Below are 25816 nucleotides of genomic sequence, written 5' to 3'. Positions count from 1 at the left end.
TGATGGTCCTACTTCACATACAATTAAACGTCAGTTTTCTTAGAACAATGTTCACCACGTTTTATGTGCAGATGTCAGTTTTCAAGGAATATAAGACCATTAAAATTTTTCTTTTTGCCACTGTATGGCAGCAACTGTTAACTGCACCTGATTACGGTCAGGCCATAAATAGTTTTTTTTTTTTTTTTACATGCATTTTAATAACGTAGCAAAATACCCACCCGCGTGTTAACTTGCTCCAGCTACATGCACCGTGTAGACGCACCGTTAGATTGGGGACGGTTGCATGAAAATACCGTTATTTGTGCTGACTGACACTAACTGTCAACTGCACAAAAATCCAGACCATACACTAATTAACTGCATCCCAGGAATACATACAATATAAATTTAAATTATATGTGTATGCACATAATTTGTTTATTTACATACACCTACATTTAATCTACTTAATCATTAAATATAGTCTAGGAAACCTAACTTTATACCTAATAAATACTTCACAGTCCATAAAGACTACTTAATTTTTATTATTATATTTACATATTTACATTACATATTTAAGCAGTCTACAATTATTCCAAATAAAAAAGGGAAAAAATATATATATAAATATAAAGTAAGTATCAAAAAATTCATCCGCATCGCTGTCAGCAGGGATTGTGCTGTGCCCGAAAGGCTGGCTGCATTGCTGGCCCTATGGTCCTAAGGTTTCAACACCAAACGACTCAAACATGTAAATGCCGGTGGGGTTTACATATTTGCGCTGTTTTTAAGTTTTCTGAGGGTGAAGCAGCTGCACCAACACAACACCTCGTCGTACTGGGAAGGTACAAAGGTATCGACTTATGTTGAGTCCCATTGTCATATTTCAAGGCATTACAGAGATTCCGTCTGGTCTCTTGCCATCATCGTCAAGCGTCTGGGTTCAAAAACGGCTGGCACCCCGGCGGTGGTAAGAGCACGACGGATATTTTCTGCAGGAAACACCACGGCGCCCGAGGCAGTCCACATATTTGCCGCATGGACAGCGATGCGGAGCTCCAGTGGGAGCATCTACGCGCTGGCATGTGTACCGAGCGTATATAAACGTTTAGGTACCGTCTTGAGTAGGTACTAGGTATAACATTTTACGTCCGATAGAAAAATACGTTCTTCAAGGCATAGTCAGGTAGAGTTATAAATTTTACAAAAACTATTATGATTGGAAGCCAATATAACTCTTCTAAGCAGAAATAAGGGCTCCACTATCGCACAAAGCAAAACAATATTTAACGCAATTCAGTTGTTGATTTAACACGTGAGTTTTTCGTGAGTCTTTGTTTGACTCGGACGTAGCTGTACGTAACGGAACGACGCTTAAGTTATGTAAGTACGACAGTGGAGCGCGTCATTTCAGCGAAGCTACGTGACTGCTTCGTCCAAAGTAAGGTGGTGGCTCAATGGCAGTGCTCGGTGAGGTCGTCGAGCGCGGCCCGCCGCCAGCCGAACAGGTAGTAGCCCAGCGTGAGGCCCAGCACCACGGCCAGGCACAGCCACACGTTGTACGTCATGAACACCAGCATCAGCAGGTAGCTGAGCGTGGCCTGCACCGCGTGCAGCGCCGCCTGCACCGAGTGTGCGCGCGACCACATGCTGGCGGGCCCCTTCTCCGGCGCCCGCGGCAGCGACTCGCGCCACCACTTGAAGGCCTCGTACAGCACGCCGGCCAGGAAGATCACCAGCGCCGACCCGAACAGCTGCAGCTCGTTGCTCGTGTTCCAGCCCTTGAACAGGATCTCCGCACACACGCACGAGTGGAACTGCAAGCAAACAACATCACTTACTATTTACTCAACGCCTAAACAGTTACATTCCCGCTGCTTTATTATTTTTATGTTTAGAATGGGATTGAAGATGAAGTAGTGACAGGACTGACCACCATGGCGTGGTCGTGCGTGGCGCACGGATCGTCCGCGTCCGGCGCGTGGTGGCGCGCCACCTCCGACATGCTCGACAAACTCCAAATCCCCGACATACTTGCTGCTGCAACACAGTCATTTCACATTGTTCTTAACATATTTTGATACATGATACGAAATAGTATGTAACTAACTACCTAGCTACATATAGGTAATCACCGTTTCAATATAGCTAAAGTATTCAATATTTTAATATTATTTATGTCGGGTGTGTCGTACCAGTCACATTTAATTAAATCCCTACTAATATTATAAATGCGAAAGTAACTCTGTCTGTCTGTCTTTCTGTCTGTCTGTTACGCTTTCACGTCTAAACCACTAATCTGATTTTAGTAAAATTTGGTACAGAGATAGAGTTGATCGTGAGAAAGAACATAGGATAGTTTTTATCCCGGACTTTTGAAGAATTCTCTTGGAAACGCGATAAAACCGTACTCTACGCGGGCGGAAGCTAGTACGTTAATATATATGTTGATTTGGACAAAGAAAAAAAAACGTATAAAATTTCAAACAAAGTAAATAGACTTAAAAATGTGTGAGAATTAGAACACCATACAGGAATTAATTTTATTCAGTGCGGAAGCTTTGTCAATTTATAGTTAAATAAGTTTTATAGATACGTATATTTTTATTTTGTTGTGTTTTAGTGCAAAAAAGAATAGTTATTGACAGTGAAAAATGTTTATTTTCTAACCGATTGTACGGGCACAGTCGTAATGATTCTGGACCACCAGTTCACCAGTTTTGCACTGCTTAAAATTCATTCCTTTATAAGAGTCAATCATAACACACAGACAACGGAAATTGTCCTTTGGAAACTGACAGCTGTCAACTGGTCAAAACATTCGATACTCGCTTTACACATGATGTTGTAAATTATGAAAACGAAAAATGACTTCTGTGGCTAAACCATTGAATGAACAGGTTATTTTTTACAATTCGCCGTAGAATATCATAAAGTACATGTGACAGGATTTCATGTGATTAGGTACGACACACCCGATATACATAAATATACCTTATTATTAGTACTTATAAGAAGTAATTACCTAAAGGTAGGTACACTTAAGCAAAACCCAAGTTAACGAGAGAATTGTACCAAAGTAGGTATGCGACAAGAAACTATGTAGGTATACATATGATGCATTGCATCACACGTTGGCACTGTGATTGTCAACTGTCAATGCACAATTGCATGAAGTATATGTTATATGTAAATAAAGGTGTTCAGTGGTGGTGAGGGTCAGAGTGCACTCCTAGCCTCAGGGACGTACCTCGGTCGGTGTGCTTGCGCGGCGGCTCGCCAGTGGCATGCCGTGGCGCAGGCGCGCGCGCATATATTATCAACGCTATATCTCTGTCAGTCAGCCGTGGAGGTTATCTCTGAGATACTACTCAAGCATGGCCGCACTTCGGTCGCCGTCCACTTGCTAGGAGAGCCAACTTCTTCACTTAAACTGTATATGAGAGGGCCAACAAAATTATTTATCAACAATTTAGCACCGACAGCCCAATGGTGCCCCGGGCGTAGCGGATATGGATAAAAAGTAGCCTACATTACCATAGATTACTAAATAATATATAGGTAGTACTGTCAAGTCTCATCAAAATCCATCGAATAGTCTTTGCGTGAAAGAGGAATAGAAGATAGGAAATTAACAAACTTCAACGAACAAAGAAAGAAAAATAATATATTTATTCCTATCAAAACACAAGACATAATAACAAAAATAATCTGAAATGTCCTAGGTAAGTACCTACAGTAAAGTAGGCCCTCCTATTTGGCGTTATCATCAGTCGCTTTAAAAGATTAAATGGATTCGAACCGATAACAAAACTGGCAGAAGGTCATGGCTATACATACTTGTACGTACATATATATAAAAAGTACCCAACAATCCAAGACATGGAAAATAAGTATACTTAAGATGACGTGTAGGAGTACCTAATAGCAAGCATCGCCGCAGCGGTGCTGGCGCGCGCCCGCCCGGGGCTATTAGTTCTGCTTCGAGTGAAACCATATCTGATACCGCAACTCACAAGACGATAAACAATTAATAATTAGAGCCGTGTGCAAAATGTTCTGTGATAACGCCGAGCAACACTACCTAGATACGTATCCTTCCCTATATAAGTACATACCTATTCTCTTATATCAACAATTATTATCAATTAGAGAATATGTACTTACACCTAAGTAATCCAGGGTAACCTATGTAACTTGCACCTTAGTAATTTATTAAGTAACCTAATTTACGCCCGCGGTTTGTTTAGGCCTATCGAAGTTTAATGATATTCCCTCCCTTTTTAGGATTCCGTAGTGAGCTAGGAACCCGTATAGTTTCGCCATGTCTGTCTGCCGCATCCTTGCCTTCTCAGTGGCGGCGAAGCATCGGGTGTCGGTTGGGGTCACAAAAGTACCTAAACAAGTTTGAAAAAAAGAACGACCGCAAAGTGAAGCAACTGCGAGCGTAGCGAGCTGAACATTTTTTGAGATTTGGGACAAAAGTCCTCCACCTCCGCTTACAAATAGCGCCTAAATATCTTAGAAATATCCACTGTAAAGTGAATTTTTTAATTGTTATTTTTTACTCTCTAATTTAACTCAGAATTAAGCACAAATTAAAAGAAACCGTGACTGAAGCGAGTGTCAGTTGGTTTTGCTACTTCGGTGCTTTAACTTTTTGCTAGATTAAGGACTCAAAAAGTAAGCGCAGAACAATTTAGAAATGAAGAGAAATTTCATTCTAACTTTGAGGAATTAATTTAAGTAATCAGATAAAAGCAAAAATTCAAGAGAAGGGTGACAGTCGGACTGAGAGGGGTGACCGCCTCGATGTCTCGCACACATGCACTGTTGTAGTTTTGTTTAAAATTTGAATATCGCGCAGTAAATGGTGATGGTGATGGAGTGAATCTAGGCTTCGCAGATTAGAATGGCACCCTTAGTGACTTGTCCCTTCCATCCTGGTCGTGCAGATATGTGCCGACCAAGATGGCACCCCCCCGAAATGTGACACCCGGGGCGTACCGCACCCCCCTCCCCTCAAACGCCGCTACTGTCCCTTCTTTTTCACGTCGAACCTCAAAAATCTGTTTAAATTTACAAAATTATTAGAATTGTTCGTTCTAAGGAATGTAATCTGGCAACTCTTTTGAAAGGGCTGCAGAAAGAAAAGTTAAAGTTCACTACACTTTTCATATGCTGAAATGTCTTCAACACCAGTTAAAACTAAAATTATTAAGTCTAAGTTCTTATTTAGTGACTGGGCAACTCCTGGTATTCGTAAAAGTAGACAAAAGCTGTTTGAACTTTATGGTTTAAAGTTTTAAAGCCTTATAGCACCGATCCAAGTGTCCGTGATCATGTCTCAAAATATTCGAAAATATTCAAAAACGTTTGTAAACAGGCTAAATCTATTCATATTAGAAATAAAATAAAAAATTCTAAGGATAAAATAAAGACAACTTGAACAGTAATTAATAACGAAACAGGTAGGCGAAAAGTTCGCAAAACTGATTTTAGCCTAGAAACTCATAAAGACCCCATCAACGGTAATCTTGAAGTAGCTCAAGAGTTTGGAGCATTCTTCGCCAAAATACCTTTCGAAACTACAAAATCACTTAATTCTTCAACCGCTGTATCTAGACACACGGCAGTGTGTCCGCCAAGTTCGAGCAAAAAAAGCGACACACCGGCCGTGGGTTATATTACACGAACCATTTCGGGCCAAATTCGACCCCCCTGTAACTCAAAATCTATTTTATTTACGCATATCAAATTTCTAGTATCTGTTGAGACCTCCTCACTTATCAAAATTTATACAAAATTTCATTAATATACCTATTGTAGGTCTTGAGATATTGACGTCAGAAAATCGCTATTTTTACTATACACTGATTCACTGACTCACTCATCAAAAACCTAGACCACTTCCAATGGTCGTATTGATTTGAAATTTGGCATGGAGGTAGGTCTTTATGTCAAGGTAAAGGAAAAAATCTGAAAATGGCCAAGTGTGAGTCGGTTTCAAAATAATGAAGGTGTAAAATACCCAGTGTAAATTTCTACCCCTAAGGAACTAAAACGAACTAAATTTATCTATATTTATATAATATATCTTCGAATGGTCGTACCGATCTGAAATTCGTTACAAAGGTTTGTATTTAGTCAAAGTAAAAATCTGAAAACGGCCAAGTGTGAGTCACTTTCGAAAATAACGAATGTGTAACTTTGATCCACGAACATAATATATGATAACATGTCATGTCAGTCAGTTGGTGAATCTAGTCCATTTAGTTAATCTAGTTCATTTCTTTGTAAGAAGCATAGTGCATATTTAAAAATCTGAAAGATAGTATAAATGAGACATTTACTTAACTAACTTAATCATAAGAAAAAAATAAAATAAACAGCCTTATAAAAATAAATGAAATCCCACCCAAAACAAAAATGTGAAAGACTGCCAAGTTCGATAATATGGGAATGCTTCGCCTATAAAAGAAGTGAGATCTGAATAAGTACCAAGTTCCATACACATACCTCAGTTAAAAATAGTTACTTTTTAATGATGATTACTTGGCAAGTTTTAATAGAAAATTAAATACTTGATTCATTGCGTTTAGTAGGTTTATAACAAGGTGTATGAAAACTTGCCAGAAACTCATAAAGACCCCATCAACGGTAATCTTGAAGTAGCTCAAGAGTTTGGAGCATTCTTCGCCAAAATACCTTTCGAAACTACAAAATCACTTAATTCTTCAACCGCTGTATCTATCGATTTACTCGAAACAAATGTAAAGCCATGCTGTTCAGTATTTAAATTTCAACATACCCCGAGGCTGTTGTTAAGGCCTTTAAAGATCTTAAAATAAAATCAACAGAAGATCTTTGGGGTATGTCTTTCAAGGTGTGTAGGTCAATTATTGACACTATTGCACCCTATTTAGCTTATATTTTTAATGTTAGCGTAGACCAAGGCGTGTTTCCTGATCTAATGAAACACAGTAAATTAGTACCTTTATTTAAATCGGGAAATAGCAAAGAATCAATCAACTATAGACCCGTTTCTGTTTTACCGGTTCTCAGCAAGTTATTCGAAAACTTGATGCTTGCACAAATGTTGCGCCATTTCAATAAAAACTCCATCTTTTATAACGAACAATACGGTTTCACCAAAGGTCGCTGTACAACCGATGCTGGTGTAACTTTGATCAAGCACATCTTTAAGGCTTGGAAGGAAGCTGAAGACTCCATTGGAATTTTCTGCGATCTCTCAAAAGCGTTTGACTGTGTAAATCACGAAACGCTTTTGCGGAAGCTAGAGCATTACGAAATCAAAGATACATCCCTCCAGTTATTAAAATCGTATCTAAACGATCGGCAAGTTAAAGTTCAAGTCAACGGCGTAAATTCACTGGGCTCAATAATGGCAACGGGCGTACCACAAGGTTCCATATTAGGTCCGTTCCTCTTTTTAGTTTATATTAATGATTTGCCCTATCTATTTGATAATCAACCTAGGATGGTGTTGTTTGCCGATGATACCTCTCTTATTTTTAACATTGATCGGCGTAGACGTAACCTAGACGACGTAAACAATTCCATTATCCAGTCCTAAATTGGTTCAACGCAAATAACTTGGCTCTTAATGAAAAAAAAACGAAATGCATTCGATTTTCATTGCCAAATGTAAAAAGTAGTGAATGTGACATAATAACTCAACAGTCAAAAACTGGAATTTATAAATCAGACAGTTTTCCTGGGAATCACTCTTGACAAAAAACTACAATGGGGACCCCACATTACATCTCTTGCGGGTCGTCTTAGCTCGGCCGCTTATGCTATTATAAAGATGTGGCAGCTAGCGGACGTAGAAACAGCTAGACTGGTATATTTTAGTTACTTCCACAACATCATGTCGTACGGCATTCTGCTGTGAGGACGAGCTGCTGACATTGAATGCATAGGTATTTATCTTGCAAAAGCGAGCTGTCAGAGCTATGTTTAACTTCCGTGGTCGTGAATCTCTTAGGGAACTGTTTATAAACATTAATATTATGACCGTACCTTGCCAATTTATATACCTATGAAAATATCATGTATGTTAGGAAAAACCTACATTCGATTGATAAAATATGTGATAGACATAATTATAACACTCGAAATTAAAATAAAATAGCTATCCCGCAGTTTAGACTATCTAAAGTACATACTTCATGGGATATTGTGTCAAATGTTATAATAAAATACCAGACAACATTCTGGAACTAAATGACATGCGGTTTTAAACTCATATTAAAGCCACACTTTGTAAAAACGCATATTATAAATTAGAAGATTATATTCAAGATAAAAATGCTTGGAAACATGCTGGTCCAGCTCCATAGGACGCACTGACAGTATCAAATTATTCATCCTCCGAGCCTTTTTCCCAAACTATGTTGGGGTCGGCTTCCAGTCTAACCGGATTCAGCTGAGTACCAGTGCTTTACAAGAAGCGACTGCCTATCTGACCTCCTCAACCCAGTTACCCGGGCAACCCGATACACTTTGGTTAGACTGGCGTCAGACTTACTGGCTTCTGACTACCCGTAACGACTGCCAAGGATGTTCAATGACAGCCGGGACCTACAGTTTAACGTGCCATCCGAAACACAGTCATTGGCGTCTAAGATATCCTTAGAAAGTACATACAAACTTGGAAAAGTTGCATTGGTACTTGCCTGACCTGGAATCGAACCCGCGCCCTCATACCGAGAGGTTGGTTCTTTGCCCACTAGGCCACCACGACTTATTACAATACTAAATACAAATTATTGCGAATTTAAAATTACACCCGCTAGTAAGATTGTGTTATTCTTTTGATTGTTTGTTTGTAACTTTGTACAAAAATATAAACTGATTTGTAAATGTGAACACCATGTAGCATTTTAATCTTTTTTTTTATTTTTTACTAGCCCTTTTCCCGCGGTTTCACCCGCGTCCCGTGGGAGCTACCCGCACCGGGATAAAATATAGCCTATGTTACTCGCAGATAATATAGCTTTCTAATGGTGAAGGAATATTTAAAATCGGTCCAGTAGTTTTTGAGTTTATCCATTACAACCAAACAAACAAACAAAGTTTTCCTCTTTATAATATTAGTATAGATTCTCATATTCTTTGTCTATTGTGATTCTACATGATCTTCGCATGTTATTATAGTAGGTATGTATCAATACATACAAACTATAATACCTACCTATTATTTTTAAAAGAGTAACCATGGCGTTTCTTGCCCGTTCTTCTCCATAGGAAGCTACTTTTGGAATGGGCAACTAGAATCAACTTTATTTATATTTTTTGACGGTCATAAGTGCTTGTGAAGGCCTAAATGAAATAAATGATTTGACTTTGACTTTGAACACTTTTTGCCCTTGAAAACCAAAATTCGACTGAGCGATTGAAGCGTATGTGGCATTCCGCTATTTTTCTTTGAAATAAACGTTTTTATCCTTTTCTGTCACTCAATAATGAATCATTTTGTCTGCAAATGATTTACGATTGCAATATGATTGTAGAGCAAAACTACCGTATAGACCAAAATCACCAAAATAGCAGACCAATCGCAAACCAATCGAATGTCGTTGGAATACGATTGGTCGTAATTAGTAGCAGAATGCCCGTTATGGTTAATACTGCGATTGAGATTCAATTTCTATTCAGTTTTGACATTATTAACTTCGTGAATCGGGCCCCTGCAGGACACATCTCAAATCCTTTAAGTAAGGTATCCCTTCCCACCGTGCACGCTGTACGGCTATGGAATAATTTGCCGCCTGAGTTGAGGAGCTGCCAGACTGTTGCTTTATATAAACGATACCCGAGTCGGGCCGAAATCACTTTGTGGGTTTTAGAAGACTTTCACAAAGCAGCCCGGAGCCTGGAAGCTGGTGATTGATACACCCGTGCATCGGAGAGCACGTAAATGTCGGTCCTGCGCCTGATCTCTTACCGGTCGTGTCGGATTGCCGTCCCATCGGGTTATTAGAGTAAAGGAATAGGGAGTGCACCTGTGTCTGCGCAAATGCTCGTGCACTATAATATGTCCTGCGTAGTTGGCTAATCTCCTTACATGAGAACAGCCGCCGTAGCCCATAATCGACTAGGAGGACATCATCATCATAAACGCCCGCGTAAACTACGAGGACTACTATCTACTAAAAAACTTGTTTTTGTATTTTCGGTTTTTGAAATATGTAAATATAATTTAAATTGTAATAGACAGCTGTGTTGTTGGGAAGTTTGTACTTTAGGTACCCCTTCTTCTTTGCAGCCATAATACTAGGAAGTTTTAAAAATGTGCTAAAAATAAACCTAATTTCAATAAACAAATAAAAAGGCACTAGAAACTTATTATTAGTATTCCTATACAGGTGATTTTCGTAGATAATATACCCCAGGCATATTATATATTCATGCTTTAACAAGTTTTTTTTTTTTGTTAAATAACCCGATTTGTACATTCCCTACTAAGAGTTGAGACCTGAGCACAGTAGGTACCTACACAACGGAGCTGCAGGTGAAAACGGACATAAGTCTCTTATAGAATTAAGTTTTAATGTCAGCTAATATAGCTCACAACAATTCACAACAATATAGCTCACAATAAGTTTGGGCACAACTTTTTTCTTTGTCTCTGGGAAAAAATGCAATTACGCATGCTCTTCCAGTCGGGGGACCGGAGAGGGGTATGTGGGACTCCCCGGTACAGAGTTCCCGGTATACCTACTAAAAGACCTAGCGGCACTCCGACCTCGCCTGAGTAGAGGGGATCTGGGAATCTATGGCGTCCAGTCCCCCACCGGGCAGTCCAATTGAAACCAATTGGACCAATTGAAATGGTTTTTCATTTAATGAAATAACCTTTAAGATATGCATTATTTTGGTTTTATTATTGCCGAACAAATTTAAAGTAAGTCCTAGGAAGTCATGTACAAAATATGATAAGAATCCGATTAACCATTTCAGAGATCTAGCAAAACCAAAAACGTTACCCCAGCAAAATCTCAAATAACTTCGCAACCGAAGAAAGTACAAATACAAAATATGGCACAACATTTACTTTATCTAGACAACTAATTTTATAGGTAATATTTATTTAAATATTCCCATTAGAAAGAAAAAGGTCTGGCTGGCGTAACGTTACGCCAACAGGAAATGTTTTTGTGAAATATTTAAAAAACTAAAAGCGCAACAATTACAGAAGGGACACAACTAATTATCTATAAGATTAAAATGACTATTTTTGACAACATCTGGCCTGGGTAACGCACACTTTTTTGTTACAGTTGACAACTCTGTCTTTAAAAAAATGCTATAGGTAGTTATCGGCACGAATCTTGAGCTCTGACCTACATCTGCGCAGAAGTGATTTATAAGCAAAGAACCACTCCCGGCGGCTATGACGCGATGCACTGCGGGTCAATCACCGCTTTAGGCTAAGAACTCACGGAGCGATTTTTAACCGTGCCCGCCGCGGTGGCGGAACTGCGTTTTTATTTCCAAACTCACGAGACCGTTTATTTGCGCGGTTACACAGCCGTCGCGGTTGAGATTATCGCCCGCAAACGTGGCGGGCGATGATCGCAAGACGCAAGACGGGATTTCTGTACCCCCGCCCCGTCGCCCGCCGCCTCTGCGCCAATGCGATCGCCGGCCAATCGACCGCAGAGCGCGCGGGCGCAACCCGCCGAGGCTGCGGGTGACCGCGGCCCGCGCGATTCTACTAGTTGCCCGCCGGTGCAGCGGGACCCGCAAACAAACGCGCAGACTGCGGGCGTAAATCGCGTCGTGAAATGTGCTTTAATTTTTTACATGTATATCTGCATTCTACAGAAGCTACGGGCCCGCAGCCGCGGCGGGCACGGTTAAAAATCGCTCCGTGAGTTCTTAGCCTTAGACCGCCTCCGCGCCTCACTTCATACCACAAAAGGGACCCAATAAATTACTTCGGCGCAGGTGAAGGTCAGAGCTCAAGATTCGTGCCGATAACTATATCATCCCTTGAAAATTGAAAGCTGTCAACTACATAAAACTTTCGGTCCCTACGTAGGGTCCCTACATACTTTTTTTTACGAACTTAACGACGATTCTTTTAGCTCTTGGGTAGCTATGACAACCCTCAAAAATTAAACATTTGACAACTTTATTACATATTTATTGACATTAAATGCATTTTGGTTTCGTTTAATATAATACAATAGTATCATTCTATACACATTAACATCTAATAGAAGAGTGAAGAAAATCCCTTCCCGCGCTAATCGTCCACCAGCAGCACACAGGAGTATGTGCTCACACATGTTGCGCTCGCTCCGAGTGCTCCAAGCAGCCCGAGCGAACCGAGCGACGGTTCCTCCACTAGCAGCAACCTTTACTTAGCGATCTTTAGGAGAGAATTATAGGTATTATTGTAAGCTCTTAAATTTGATCATTATTTTATGTAGAATAGTTTTGTAATAATAATTTATAACAGACTTTATACAGTTAAGTTTAACAGAGCACGCACTTATATTATTTTTTATTATTAAATCCCATTAATTACAATATTCATCCAATAAATCTGAATGATACTTCTACTAGAATAACACAATGTAATACTGCAACAATAAACATGGCAACTATGAGTGACCGAGGCGGGCGACGTGCGTCCGCGAGCATCTGACAGCCGACTGGCGTGACCAGCCCCGCGGCCGACAGCCGACTGGCGTGACCAGGCCCGCGGCCGACAGCCGACTGGCGTGACCAGGCCCGCGGCCGACAGCCGACTGGCGTGACCAGGCCCGCGGCCGACAGCCGACTGGCGTGACCAGGCCCGCGGCCGACAGCCGACTGGCGTGACCAGGCCCGCGGCCGACAGCCGACTGGCGTGACCAGGCCCGCGGCCGACAGCCGACTGGCGTGACCAGGCCCGCGGCCGACAGCCGACTGGCGTGACCAGGCCCGCGGCCGGCAGTCGGCGACACTGCGCCTTATGCGTTTGGATGTACATATCTCTGCGAGTCTGCACTAGACAATATCGTTCGTAAGACATAATGTCTTTATTTATCAAATATGTGTACTATGCAGCCATGTGATACTCGCTAATTCAAAAAAATCCGTTTGATGATAATATAATTATAATATAAATTAGTATTATTATGGTACAAGTGACATATTTGGTAGCATGTACATTCAAATCTATAGAGTTAAAAACTGGACGATCTTAGAAGAAGGAAGCTTCGTTTCTTATAACCTTAAATTTACCTCTTTTGTCTGAACCTCAACACGATATTGTACTAAAATAATATTATACACTCAGGTAAAATAATTGTTCATCAGCATAAAAGTCAATTAACAGATATGTATATCATATCTATAACATTAGAAATCATACTAAGGCCCAGACTCCACTAGAGCGGAGCTGCACGGAGACATGTCTGTCAGTGCCAAGCTTTGCAGTGCGGACTTGCTGAAGCTGGTAGGCATTTTTGAGAAGGTTTATCTTTATAAGCCTTTGCTTTAATAGCTCTACACACGGCGTTCAGGGCCGATCTCGGCCACGGTGGCTGTTCTCATATCGGTTGACATAAGTCAGTTACGCAGGAAATATTATAGTGATAATAAAGCGTTTACGGCCCGATCCAGGAATCAAACCCGAGACCTGGTGCATAGCAGCCGTGCTTGACACCACTAGAACAGGGAGGCGGTTAACTACAGTTCGGACTGGGGGGGGGACATTTCACTATTTATTTTATCATTATTGTTTGCACTTATAAGTTGATTAAATCAACACTTCTCTCTAGCCTGGTCTGTGCTTTTGTGTGAGTGTGTATAGCTTGATTCAAATACCTACTCTAAAATGTCCACCAGCTCTAGGGCTGCGTGGGTCATATTATAGTGCTAAAACGAATGACTCCGCTCTACTTGATTGCACTATAGTGGAGTTTGAGCCTGAGGCGAAGACAGGCCGGCACTAGACGGGCCGGGAGGCGCCGGCGCGGCACTAGACGGGCCGGGAGGCGCCGGCGCGGCACTAGACGGGCCGGGAGGCGCCGGCGCGGCACTAGACGGGCTGGCCGGCGCCGGCGCTCGCGGCTCACACGTAGTGCTGCAGCATGGGCTCGGCGGCGTCGTCGTCCAGCCCGGCGGCCGCCCAGTCCCGCGAGCGCGGCGCCAGCAGCCCGCAGGCGCCGCAGCCGAAGAAGTCGGCGCAGTTGTGCAGCGGGCCGCGCGTGAAGGGCGAGCGGCCGCCTCGCGCCACGAAGTGTCGGTAGCGGCTGCGGTTCAGCTGCTCGTTGGTCGTCATGCCCAGGCACACCACCTGCCGGCACAGAGCCGCGTCAGCGCAGGCGGCCGGCGGCAGCGCACCGCGGCCGGCCCGCACACTCACCAGGTACAGCTGGCAGCACGTCAGCACGAACACCCAGAACAAGTGGAAGCAAGCGTTGAGCATGACCCAGGCCAGCCAAGCGTTGCACTGCGCCCACTGCAGCAGCACGGCGGCCGCGCTGGCGTCGTCGGCGCCGCACTCCGACACGAAGTACTGCGCGCCGCCCCACAGCATCCACGCGCACATCACCAGCAGGCTCACGAGGAACGCGATGAAGTAGCGGTGGTTGTTGGCCCCTGCGGACAGGCGGAGGTGAGCGCGGGCGCGGGCGGGCGGCTGTGCGGGCGGCAACACTCACCGATGCAGTTGCCCACCCAGGGGCAGTGGTGGTCGAACTTGGCCACGCAGCGGTTGCACACGGAGCAGTGCTTGGAGCGCAGCGGGCGGCGCACGAGGCAGGCGGAGCAGAAGCGCGCGGGCTCGAAGCCGCCGCGCGCCGACTCCGACAGCTCGATGATGGTGCGCAGCTTGTCCTGGCGCGAGGCGCTGATGACGCCGGGGTCGGACCGCCACGAGCGCAGGAAGCTGGCCCACAGCGCCGCCGAGCACAGCGCGAACAGCAGCGTGGCGCCCGCGCCCACCACGCCCGCGATGAACACCGCCCACGTGATGTAGAACCACGCCTGCACACGACACTTATCTAATACATTATTATATAGTGCCACCGCGTCCTACGTGCAGGGTTGACACCTGACATTGTTCGAATCTAAGACATGATGACTGACAAAAAGTTATTAGTCCGTCTTTATTTTCTCTCACTAACAAAAACAACGAAGATATAACACGATAAAATTTTGTGTTAAGTCACGTCTGAGTAAAAATTTCAAACAGACGTGACGTCACGAGCCTCAACTCTCAATCTTTGTTGCGTGTCTAATATTTTTAGCCAGTCTAAAATGTGCGGACTAATTAGAATCATTATTTTTGTACCCAGTCATCATGCCTATTCTCGAGACAGTCATCCCTTTGCTTTTTATAGGAGACTAGAGACCCGTGCCGGCTTCACACGGGAATTCACGGGATAACAGTATTTCCCTAATATTTAATGGATGTTATGTTACATATAAACCTTCCTCTTCAATCAATCTATTAAAAAACATCGAAATCCAAAATTACAAAGGGAGGGTGGAAGGGGGTGTTTTTCTGTCCCTATGGGACAGAAAAACACTGTATTATACTACGGATAAAATATCAAGTGTTTATAGAAACTGGTGACCTTTGTCGCGAGGTAGACACTGAGCGGGAATATGTTCTTAAGGTCGTCGTCGAACAGCAGGTTGCTGAGGAAGTGCAGCGCGCCGTAGAAGCACACCAGCAGGAAGGCCTTGACCAGGTACAGCGCGTCCATCTCCAGCACCAGCCCCGTCAGGTAGAACGCCACGAACGGCATCACCACCACGCACCACCACCGGAACTTCTGCGACCGGCAACTGTCCGTTAGCTTAGCAGTCACAGCGTCGCCTACACTCGACAATAGGACCTGTCTACCAGTACGTTATTATTCATTGCGGTAGTTTTGCGATAATCATATTGCAAATATCGCCCTCGTGTGTCGTCACATGCTACAGAAGCCATATGGACACGACAAATGCGTGAACGTCTTTCCAAAAGTGCGTAAATATTCATTTCAAAAACTCGTACCATACATGCGACTTGGAAAAGCGTTATGCAATATGAATGCAATCCAAAAATTGAATTATAATAAAGTAAAGTAAATCAAATCATCGTCTATCTGGCTCAAATCGAATCTGGCTTCCTCAGTGAATCAATTTGAAATGCAATCTTTGAATGCTTTTTGAGATTGCTTATTGTGGGCTTGACCTGTCTTACATACAAACAGTAGGTAGTGTTGATATTTTTGTTGACATCCATTTGTTTATTTTTTTTATTTTTCTATTATTTCTTAATTCATGAGCTCATGGCTAAGTCAAAGCCGCGCGGATCGATTGATCATAAGGTTAAACAATGCTCGGAACGGCCGAACCATGGATGGATGACTTAATCATGTCAAAACCAGTTCCTCCGTTAGCTGCATCCAGGTAGACTTCAAGCTGACCTCAACATAGTTGGGACAAGGCAAGGCCAATGATGAGGATTTATTAATTACTAGCTTCCGCCCGCGGCTTCGCCCGCATAGAGTTTTGTTATATCGTGTTTCCAAGAGAATTCCTCAAAAGTCCAGAATAGTAACTACCAACTCTATCTCTGTACCAAATTTTATTAAAATCAGCTCAGTGGTTTAGACATGAAAGCGTAACAGACGGACAGACAGACAGAGTAACTTTCGCATTTATAATATTAATAGGGATTTTAATTAATGAATTAAAGTAAACAAGCTGTCCTTATTTAATATTTTGTCAGCTTCCACACGTATCATGCACCATGACTACATGTTACATAGTGTGCATCAGTTACTCAACATTTTTAGAGGTAAAGCTATGGGAATTACATTTCTATAGGATTTATTATTCAAAGCATTATTACTTGAAAATGGATCTCACCTTGTCATAAGTCAATCTCCTAAATATGTTCTTTTTGTTTGCGGCTAGTGAGTGCTCTTTTATTTTGTCTGATACTTTAGAGCCCACCCAGAGTGAGTCGGCATTTGCTTGGAGCATTGCTAGAGGTGTCACTCCACGCAGGTTGGGCACATCTAAGCTGGCATCGCCCTGGTAATATTTAACTGCATTATTATTTCAGATAAACCACCATGACCATCACACAAATAACAAGACGCTAAAAAGGTGCTGAATCAGAGTAACACCATTTCTGATATCAGATATTGTTGAAATATTGCTATATAAGTGAAAGTGATTTGCTTACAGGCATCAGAGGACCAAACAAAGAATAATAGGTACATAAACAACTGTTGGTGGGACACGCAGCTACCACCACCATGTGTTGCATAGTGTTGAACTAAATGCTGAACCTGACAGCACTGCTGCGGTACCTGCTTGCTCAGAAACCATTTATTTGAGACAGCAATACTATGTATGGTTAGAGCTGTCAATATGCCTACTCACATAGAGGATGAGAGTAGATATGGCTGTGGTGTTCCTGGCTAGAATGGCCCAGTGCAGGGCAGTGTTCCCGTGCGAGCGGTCGGCGGGTCGCGGCGACGCGCCCAGCGTGAGCAGCAGGCGCGCCGGGTCCACGGCCGACACCTTCCAGCAGGCCCACATGAGCGGCGTCATGCCGGCGGCGTCGGGCGCGTCGGCCGCCACGCCGCGCGCCACCAGATACGCCACCACGGCCGTGTGGCCGAACTGCGCCGCCAGGTGCAGGCAGGCGCAGCCCTCCGCGTCGCGCAGCCCCGGGTCCGCGCCCGCGCGCACCAGCAGCACCGTGGCCTCGAGGTGGCCCTGCCGCGTCGCCCAGTGCAGCGGCGTCGACTGCAGCTCGCCACCGACGGCATCCACGGCGGCGCCCTTCGACAACAGGTACTGGATGATCTCGCGCCTGTTGTTTATCGCCGCCCAATGCAACAGCGTCACAGTCTCGTGATCCGGCTGGTTCACGTCCCATCCCGCCTCTACGAGCTCCTTGACGCGAGCGAAAGCGCCGTACTGCGTAGCCTTCACTATATCAAACCCGCTGTAGTCTCGCTCCAGGGGCGCGGGCGGGGGCTCCCGAGGTGGCGGGCCATCACCGTCGGGCTGCGACTTGCCGCATTGCCCGCTAGCAGCGGCACCGCATGTACTGTCGTACATGCTCTACAACTCGCCAACGGTTATATACATTATAGTAGCCACCAGATAATTACAACTGTTCTAAAGCACTAACAAGGGCTACACCAAATTAAATACTTTACCACTTCTATGATGGATTAATCACAATACTACAATCACTACAATGCTTTGCTAAACAGACAGCGTATTGACATTTCTTTCTGGTTGATCACAGATTATATTAGACTGCGTTCCCCTTGCCTCTTATCCGCTGTCAGTGATAAAAAATTGCTCAAGACCATCGACATACATTATTGAGATAATGTTTTAACGATAGACGGGTGTTTTTCAGAAAACTTGACCCTAGCAAAATCGGCCTGTCCCACACATTCAAACATTTTTATTTTGATTTTTTTATATGGCACGTGTGAAAGTGAGTTTTTGATTAATTTAGGTATATATTTTAATGTACAATTAAATCAATATGTAGCATAGAAAGTGGATAGTTATTTTTATATTTAAAATAAACCTAAAGAGGACGTATAAATATCGTGTGTCCCATGGCGCTCTTGGAGATTTCAAATACATCTTACTTCTAAAATATTCGTTTTTAGGTATGTTTAAGTTTTTGAACTTAGTCTCTGTATTTCTAAAAACGTATTTTTAATTTTTATGCCATAAATTTATTGTTATTTTAAGAAATATCATTATTTTAATGTTGTCCTACGAAAATCATTGTTCCGGAAAATCCGGTTTCGTCACGGTGAATTTGATATCGTACTCAAGATAAAATCTACTAATTTGTGTTTTTTCTACCTTCTTGGCAACTTTATGATCGTATTAGGATTCCGCCATTGCTGTTTTAAAGTCAGTTAAGGCTAAAACTGTGACGACAATGTTGGTGTCATCGGCGTGCAAAATTTTTGTTCCGGATAGTGGCAGTATTTAAAAGGTTAATAAATTGTTTTCTTAACTCTAAAACACTGTATATAACATAAGCAACTCATCATTATTAGATTAGTCAGGCTAAAAACAAGGTAGTTTAAATAAATATTAGTTATTTTCAATTTTAAAAGTCTCGTGAGATGAAAACGTCACCTCCTGTGCGTCACGTTACATACTACCGGAACAAAATCGTAACGATCTTGAATTGTAAAGCTTAGTGTACAATTAAATAATTTATGGGAGCATCCTGTCCGCGCGTGTGGTAGGTATCAAACGAAAAGGCTTACATTTAATCGGTTTTGTTAATATATGTGTGTGTAAAGGTTTATATCTAAAAATCTTGTGAGTTAATACTATATTCTTTGTGATTGTGTTTTGAAATCGGCAGTGTGGACATTGCTCAAATTATTCTTATCCATCACGAAATTTTCATAATAGTCACTGTCCCATATTCTGGATGTTACAAAAATGGTTTTAAAATATATATTTTTCATTTTATAGCGTTTATTTTGGCATCATAGTATTTTGTTAGTATCTAGAATTTCTGACTAGGCTTGATTTTGGAAATTGTAGCGGGTATCATTAGTAATGACAACTTTTCTAGTGAGATGTGTCCAAGAAGTGACGAAAGTGAAATTATTTAGCTGATTATTTAATAATCTTATAGAATTATGTTATCGTTTTGTTTGTTTTTAAAAGATTTTAAGTATATCTTTATGCCACAATAAGTTGATTTCGTTTTAATACTTGTTTGTTTTATTTCTAATTAATTATATTTTGTGACGTTCAGGAATACTATGCATCATACGCTGACAGAAAAACTTTAATATTTCTTAAAATCATATTATAATTTTAATTTAAAATGCAGATTTAGCTAGTTAACAATATATTTTTTAATATTAGAGTAAATATAATATAATTCACGAAATAAAAAAAAAATCTTTCCTGTGCGTCACAGGGTATTCTTTTCTGAAAAACACCCAGACACAAATCATTTGTACGCATACGTTATCTGTTAACATATTTGTCACAGGTTTCCATAAGGAAGATTTTCTTTTTATTTTCTTTAATTTTTTTCCCAACTGATGACTAGATGGCGCTGATCTTGGTACGTGATAACATGACTGCAAGGAACAAGAACAAACCATCGAGCTTAGAAACGGAGCGTCATAATCTTATCAACGTCATATTCTTTTCAAGTCGTAGAACGGAACGTACCTACTTGTAAAACTTGCGAACAAAAATAGAAAATAAAAGGAGAAAAGAAGTCAGTCAGATTTGGTCAGATTATTATCCGAATGTCTGAATTTCCTGGGTCTTGGCTCAAAAGGCTCGGTGCAATGTTTTTTTTTTAACTTAGCAAAAGCTCACTCACGTAGTAGGTACAACGCCATCTGTCACTTTCTTGAGGAACTTTTTTTAGAAAAAAAATCTTTTTTAACAGACTTCCCAAAAAGCCGGAGGTTCTCAATTCGACCATATTTTTTTTTATGTTTGTTACGCGATTACTCAGCCATTCATTAATCGATTTTGATGATTCTTTTTTGTTTGATAGTGATACTTCCGAGGTGGTCCCATTATCATCAGGTCAGGATCTGATGATGAAAACCCTGAGAAATCGAGGGCAACTTTCAAAAGTTGTAGAAATACATAGGGTGAAAACTTGATACCTCGAACCTTGATAACTTGAACCTCCTAAGTTAATAATGTCAAAATTGAATAGAAATCGAATCGCAATAGCAGTTTTAACCATATCGGGCTTTCTGCTACTAATATAAGACCAATCGTATTCCAACGAAATTCGACGGGTTTGCGATTGGTCTGCTATTTTGGTGTTTTTGGTCTACTATACGGTAGTTTGCTCTACAGTCATATTACAATCGTAAATCATTTGCAGACAAAATGATTCATTATTAAATGACAGAAAAGGATAAAAACGTTTATTTCAAAGAAAAAATAGAGGCATGCCACATACGCTTCAATCGTAATTGAGTCGTGATTGGATCTCAGTCGAATGTGAATCGTATGTCGCTTAAGTAAAATTAGGAGAATCGGGCCCCTGGGCACTTCAAACGGCGCAAATATAGTTAAAAATATAGCCTTAACGGGAATTACATGTTTGAACCGTTTGGGGTTGAAACTCTTGGGCCGTGGTCAGAGTGGTCACGCCATTGCTAAGGAATTCTTTTGTTAACTGTATGTCGAAGTAGTTAAGGTTTATATTAAATTGTTTTCTTTAAATGCGCTCCGCCGCGCTTCCATCGGTGTGCGATGGACCTAGTAGTAGCATATAAGTAATCTGTACTAGTAGGTAAACTGAAACATCAAACCGTTTTCAAAAACGAATAATTTTTGCCAATCTGGCGATGGAAAGGATTTAGGACTAAATTAAAAAATGCTGTCATAAAGCTTTCAATTTATTAGTTAAACAAATATCACTTTTATTTACAACCAAAGCGATCACAAATTATAAGTAAAACTAATCGTAATCACCTAAAACTACTTAACAGATCGAAATATTTACAATAGAATTAACAATGTTCAACTCGCGAAACGATTGCGCTCAGGGCCTCTCGGCGCTGGGTGGCGGACGCGGGGCGGGCGGACGCGGGGCGGGGCGGCGCGGGCTCACGCGGTGGCGAGCGGCTGCGTGACGACGGGGTCGCGGCGGCGCGGCGACTCGTCCGCCTCGCCCGGCGCCGGCTCCGACAGCCGCAGCGCCACCTCCAGGTCGCGCAGCACCTGCACCGAGTTGTATCTACTTTTAAAAGGAGGATGCTGATCTGCTATAGTGATTCAGGACCTGAGTGCCCACAAGTAACATAGAATGTTAATATTAGTATGCAACATAAATAATATATTATACTACGCGCGGCGAATGATGATCCTTATGACAGTTCGTCAGCGCTTAACATTGTAGTAACTAACGACCTGTCACAACAAATCCTTTACAGGCCCATTAAAAATTCGAAAAAATCATAATTGTGTACATTTTTAAATAATAAAAATGAATATTAAGAAATTATTACGTAATGTTCGGAAATAATGGAAAAAAACCTAAATGCAAATGTACATGGTACGTGCTGCAAAAGTTACGTCGCCAAGCTGTTATCGAAAAAATGGGACACATCGATAAACAAAACATCGATAATTTGTAGGTAAAAACTTAACAAATGCTTGGAGTGAAAAAAAAAACAGTATAATTGTATTTTGTTTACCTAATCAATCTGAATCTGACATGACTGAATTAAAAAAATACGGTAGGTCTTTGGCCTCCTTTTAACTACTACCCTAGTACTTCTGACATTCAATGATTCGATTTTAATACCGTTATTTTATTGTAGAGCATTATTAAAAGTTGCTAATGCAACTGGCTTCAATGCACCTATGATTTCCTAATACTTGTAGTAAGTAGTTTGGGAATCAATGTTCTCGTTTGTGTGCGGTTTACCCAGGCCAGTTGTTGTCGAAAATGGTCATTTTAGTTAGTCAATGTTTTCTGGCTTTCAGTAGTCAGTTACTGTAGATTGTGCGCAGTAGCGGCTTTAGGGTAGGGCGCGGTTAGGCGACGGCCCAGAGCGCCGGACATAAGGGGCGCCGCAGACGCCCCCAACCAATCCTTGATCAGAATTTTACTCCTATTTTTGTTTTAATTTTCATCAAAGATCGCAGCTTACAAGAACTGTAGCCAAATGTATGGATAGCATCAGGGCCGCCTTAACCTATGGTGCATGGTGTGCGAATAACCTGGGCGCCGCGGGCTCAGGGGCGCCGCGGTACGCTCCTGGACCAAGAAATTTCAATTAAATTAATGTATTGTCCCAAAACTCAAAAATTTTCGCGCTCGCTTCGCTCGCGGTTTCTTTACACTTAGCTTTTTTCTCGTATAGCTACTTTGAATTTAATGTCCCAATCACGGAGGAGAAAATACTAGCGGAGATGCCCTAACGCAGGTAGGTCACGCGCCTTCAGGTAGGTCAAATACGTCACGGCAGGCGTGGCTGGACACCGCCCATATACCGTCCTTCACATCAAATGACATCTTGTCATAGTTGTATTTTTACCACAATTTCAACAGATTTTATTTGATATTCGATTAAAACGATGAAATGCGCTATCATTAATTGTAGAAATTGCTCAGGATCCAAACTCAAACATACCATAGGATAACATTTCACGTGTAATTAATATTTTAACTTTAAAACATATTTTTTGCTAGAGACATCTGTCGTCGAATAGCTGCATTTCTAGAACCCCTAAGTGAATTTATAATATTCGTATGAATCTTGAATCAATGTACATTATTGGTAAGTAAATAAATTGTTGTGGGGCAGGTTCTGTACACAAAATAATACTTATATAACAATTAAATTTCTAACTTTTTTATCTCTCTCTTTTTCTTCGTTCATTTCAAATGAATGCTTCTTCAAACTTTCTAATTCAATTACTATTTTTAAAGAATTATTAATTTTGAGAATGTCACTAGTGGTCGATGTTAGTTTAGGGTTAGATTTTAACTATCCTATTCCACGCTAGATGGATTTACAAAAAATGGGTGGTTTCCCATAAAAGGCGTATAAAGGTGTAGCATGGGTGGAGCCAGTAACGTTCCTCGTCCCCCGCTCACCCGAATTTTGGCGCGCTGCTTTGTTAGGAGATTTTACGTTAGGGCACCTCCGCTAGTCTTTTCTCCTCCGTGGTCCCAATACTCAAAAAAATTCGCGCTCCCTTCGCTCGCGGCTTCTTCACTTCACAGTCGCCTTTTATTATGTAAGTTAAGGACTATTAGTGATCCAAATCTCAAAAAAGCTTTTTCGGGCTTGCTTCACTTTATAGTTGTTTTTATTTTTCAACATTTTTTTGTCTACCCTAGCAAAAAGGTAGCGTCGTTTTTAAGTCCTTTTATTAATTAGAAAGTAACTTCTAGTTTCTATTTATGGTAATACTTTAAGTCCCAAAATTTTAATTCATAGGCGCCAACACCAAAAAAGAGTTATCTACGTTTGGGCAACATTTTAAGTCATTTTTGTTTTGAGTTCTAAAATATAACAAAAAATTTCGCGCTCGCTTCGCAATCAGAACCTGTGTTCCCGTGTTTTTGCATTCACCAACCAGCAATATATGTATACCTTATGTACGATTGGGCTACATTTTAGGTAATTTTTGCTTGGTCTTGTGAACTACGAAAAAAAATTTCGTGCTCGCTTTGCTCGCGCAATCGGTAACTACATATATTATGTCTCTTTTTTTCGTATGGGTTTGAATTGCAGTTGGGGGCGCCGTAAAAATCTCGCCCAGGGCGCTAGTAGAATTAAAGCCGGCACTGATTGTGCGTATAGATAGTACAGTGCGTAATCGTAATATACAGTTCTGTTAGGCCCAAATGATGACTCAGAAAAAAAAAAAGAAAAAAAACAGGCTTTAACGAATGCACTGACTACTGACCGTCTACTGTCTAGTTAGATGCGTATGGAGCTAGCGACGACCCAGTTACTTAGGTTTCTAAAGACACTTAAGACCGCCAAAAAATGAGTATATGATGTGCGACCTCGGTCTCCTTGTGGTCGAGCAGCGCGAAGCGCGCGTCGAGCGCGGTGAGGTGCGCGAAGGTGAGGTGCAGGTGCGCGTGCAGGCGCAGCAGCGCCAGCTGGCGGAAGTGCGCCGCGTACATGTGCGCCACCACGTGGAACAGCAGCCGCAGCACCCGCCGCACCACGCCCTCGAACTGCGCCGGGAACTCGTTCGCTGCAACACCGACGTTCGCGTCAACAAACATTTTGTCTATGCGGTGCACTCGACAGAACTGTACATTGTACACTCACCATATTTAGTAGGGAAAACAGTCTCGTCGTTGACGGTCTTCTGCGTGAATGTCATGACGTAGTCGACGTACTGAGGCGCGGCGACGCGGGACTTCTTGCCCCGGTCGTCGTACCAGGCGTAGGTGCGGCCGCCCGGGCCCGTCATGTCGGGGCACGACGCGGCCGTGCAGAACTCCGACACGGTTCCGTACAGCAGGTTCACGTGGTCGAACAGCGCCAGCGCTGCAACACGCACAACAACTGTTAACAGTCCGCTCTTTGTTTATTGTATACTAGCTTCTGCCAGCGTTGCGGGTTTCACCCGCTTCCCGTGGGAACTACTTCCCGTACCGGGATAAAAAGTACACTGAAATAAATTTTCAAATCGGACCAGTAGTTCCTGAGATTAGCGCGTTCAAACAAACAAACTCTTCAGCTTTATAATATTAGTATAGATGCCTTTGCTAAGTACTAACACGCAAAAATAAATATTTCTACTATTTTCCCACGACAGACCACACCTAAGGAACCCCCTCTCGCTGTGGATTAGCAGCGTGAGGGAGTGTCAGACTTTCAGAGGCCTTGGCCCTGGTGAGCCCCGCTGGGGTTTGCTGACTTTCCTTGAGGAGCGCGTAGAACTACACTTGCCGCCGACACGGGCCTGTTGTCTCCTAAGAAACGGACGGACAATGAGGCACCCGAAAATCACCGCCCACAGATACCCACGCCTTCGGTGGTCGTCTCTTAACAATCAGCGCCCGTGGTGTCTTCCACGCGATAGCTGGGATGAGAGGCGCGAACTCTCATTCGCTCCGCCGTCTCCATCTCGAGCTACTTTGTAGAAGGAGGCGACGGCATCCCATTTGCTCTCGCCCGTGTGCCTCAACGAGGACACAGCGGTGCCGGAAGGTTCGTTTGCGTGGAATAGTGACTTTCGGCAGATTTTTGGTTTTACCTACATAGTTCTCGATCTCGGCGGATAGATGGCGCTGTATGTCCGAAATATTTATAGTCCATTCAGTGAG

General features: G+C 42.3%; 3 protein-coding genes across 15 annotated transcripts in view; all 3 read right to left on the bottom strand.

Moving 5' to 3' along the window:
- Window positions 1-510: 510 nt before the first annotated feature.
- LOC110382890 (high affinity copper uptake protein 1) lies at window positions 511-3378 on the bottom strand. Of its 3 annotated transcripts, none has more exons than XM_064036707.1 (3): window positions 3236-3378; window positions 1919-2025; window positions 511-1802 (listed from the first exon to the last, which is right to left on the bottom strand). In XM_064036707.1, exons 2-3 carry the CDS (start codon window positions 2015-2017, stop codon window positions 1440-1442), a joined length of 462 nt encoding a protein of 153 aa, XP_063892777.1. In that variant the 5' UTR covers window positions 2018-2025; window positions 3236-3378; the 3' UTR covers window positions 511-1439. The 3 variants fall into 3 exon arrangements, with proteins under 3 accessions (XP_063892777.1, XP_021199272.3, XP_063892776.1); XM_021343597.3 differs by having other exon boundaries at window positions 1919-2022; window positions 3236-3292; XM_064036706.1 differs by lacking the exon at window positions 3236-3378 and adding an exon at window positions 2656-2740.
- An 8769-nt stretch (window positions 3379-12147) lies between these two features.
- Hip14 (Huntingtin-interacting protein 14) lies at window positions 12148-18313 on the bottom strand. 3 transcript variants are annotated; one of them, XM_064036703.1, is made up of 7 exons: window positions 17401-18313; window positions 16879-17046; window positions 15594-15794; window positions 14676-15000; window positions 14378-14613; window positions 14037-14308; window positions 12148-14006 (listed from the first exon to the last, which is right to left on the bottom strand). In XM_064036703.1, exons 1-6 carry the CDS (start codon window positions 18085-18087, stop codon window positions 14084-14086), a joined length of 1842 nt encoding a protein of 613 aa, XP_063892773.1. In that variant the 5' UTR covers window positions 18088-18313; the 3' UTR covers window positions 12148-14006; window positions 14037-14083. The 3 variants fall into 3 exon arrangements, with proteins under 3 accessions (XP_063892773.1, XP_063892774.1, XP_049697101.1); XM_064036704.1 differs by having other exon boundaries at window positions 12148-13976; XM_049841144.2 differs by having other exon boundaries at window positions 12148-14308; window positions 17401-18312.
- A 3081-nt stretch (window positions 18314-21394) lies between these two features.
- Window positions 21395-25816, bottom strand: part of Mob2 — a 78703-nt gene continuing 74281 nt past the window's right edge. For all 9 annotated transcript variants that reach the window (XM_049841156.2, XM_049841158.2, XM_049841154.2 and 6 more), the window contains 3 exons: window positions 24813-25034; window positions 24539-24735; window positions 21395-21732 (listed from right to left, as the gene is read on the bottom strand). In XM_049841156.2, the coding sequence (XP_049697113.1) occupies window positions 21619-21732; window positions 24539-24735; window positions 24813-25034 (533 nt within the window). In that variant the 3' untranslated portion in view covers window positions 21395-21618. The remainder of the gene's footprint in view (window positions 21733-24538; window positions 24736-24812; window positions 25035-25816) is intronic.

The sequence above is a fragment of the Helicoverpa armigera genome, chromosome 10, assembly GCF_030705265.1.
Source record: "Helicoverpa armigera isolate CAAS_96S chromosome 10, ASM3070526v1, whole genome shotgun sequence".
Classification (NCBI taxonomy): Eukaryota; Metazoa; Arthropoda; class Insecta; order Lepidoptera; family Noctuidae; genus Helicoverpa; species Helicoverpa armigera.
The sequence above is the reverse complement of the archived record's forward strand: the minus strand, read 5'-3'. Positions and strand labels throughout refer to the sequence as shown.

Coding starts and splice junctions, on each gene's coding strand:
- LOC110382890 (XM_064036706.1), bottom strand. CDS start 2,725: ATGAATTTTAAGCAGTGCAAAACTGGTGAACTGGTGGTCCAGAATCAT. Junction 2,026..2,655: donor CGACTGTGCCCGTACAATCG/GTTAGAAAATAA, acceptor ACTGTGTTGCAG/CAGCAAGTATGTCGGGGATT. Junction 1,803..1,918: donor CGCACGACCACGCCATGGTG/GTCAGTCCTGTC, acceptor GTTTGCTTGCAG/TTCCACTCGTGCGTGTGTGC.
- Hip14 (XM_064036703.1), bottom strand. CDS start 18,087: ATGTACGACAGTACATGCGGTGCCGCTGCTAGCGGGCAATGCGGCAAG. Junction 17,047..17,400: donor TATCTACTCTCATCCTCTAT/GTGAGTAGGCAT, acceptor AAATATTACCAG/GGCGATGCCAGCTTAGATGT. Junction 14,309..14,377: donor CGTGCTGCCAGCTGTACCTG/GTGAGTGTGCGG, acceptor CTGTGCCGGCAG/GTGGTGTGCCTGGGCATGAC.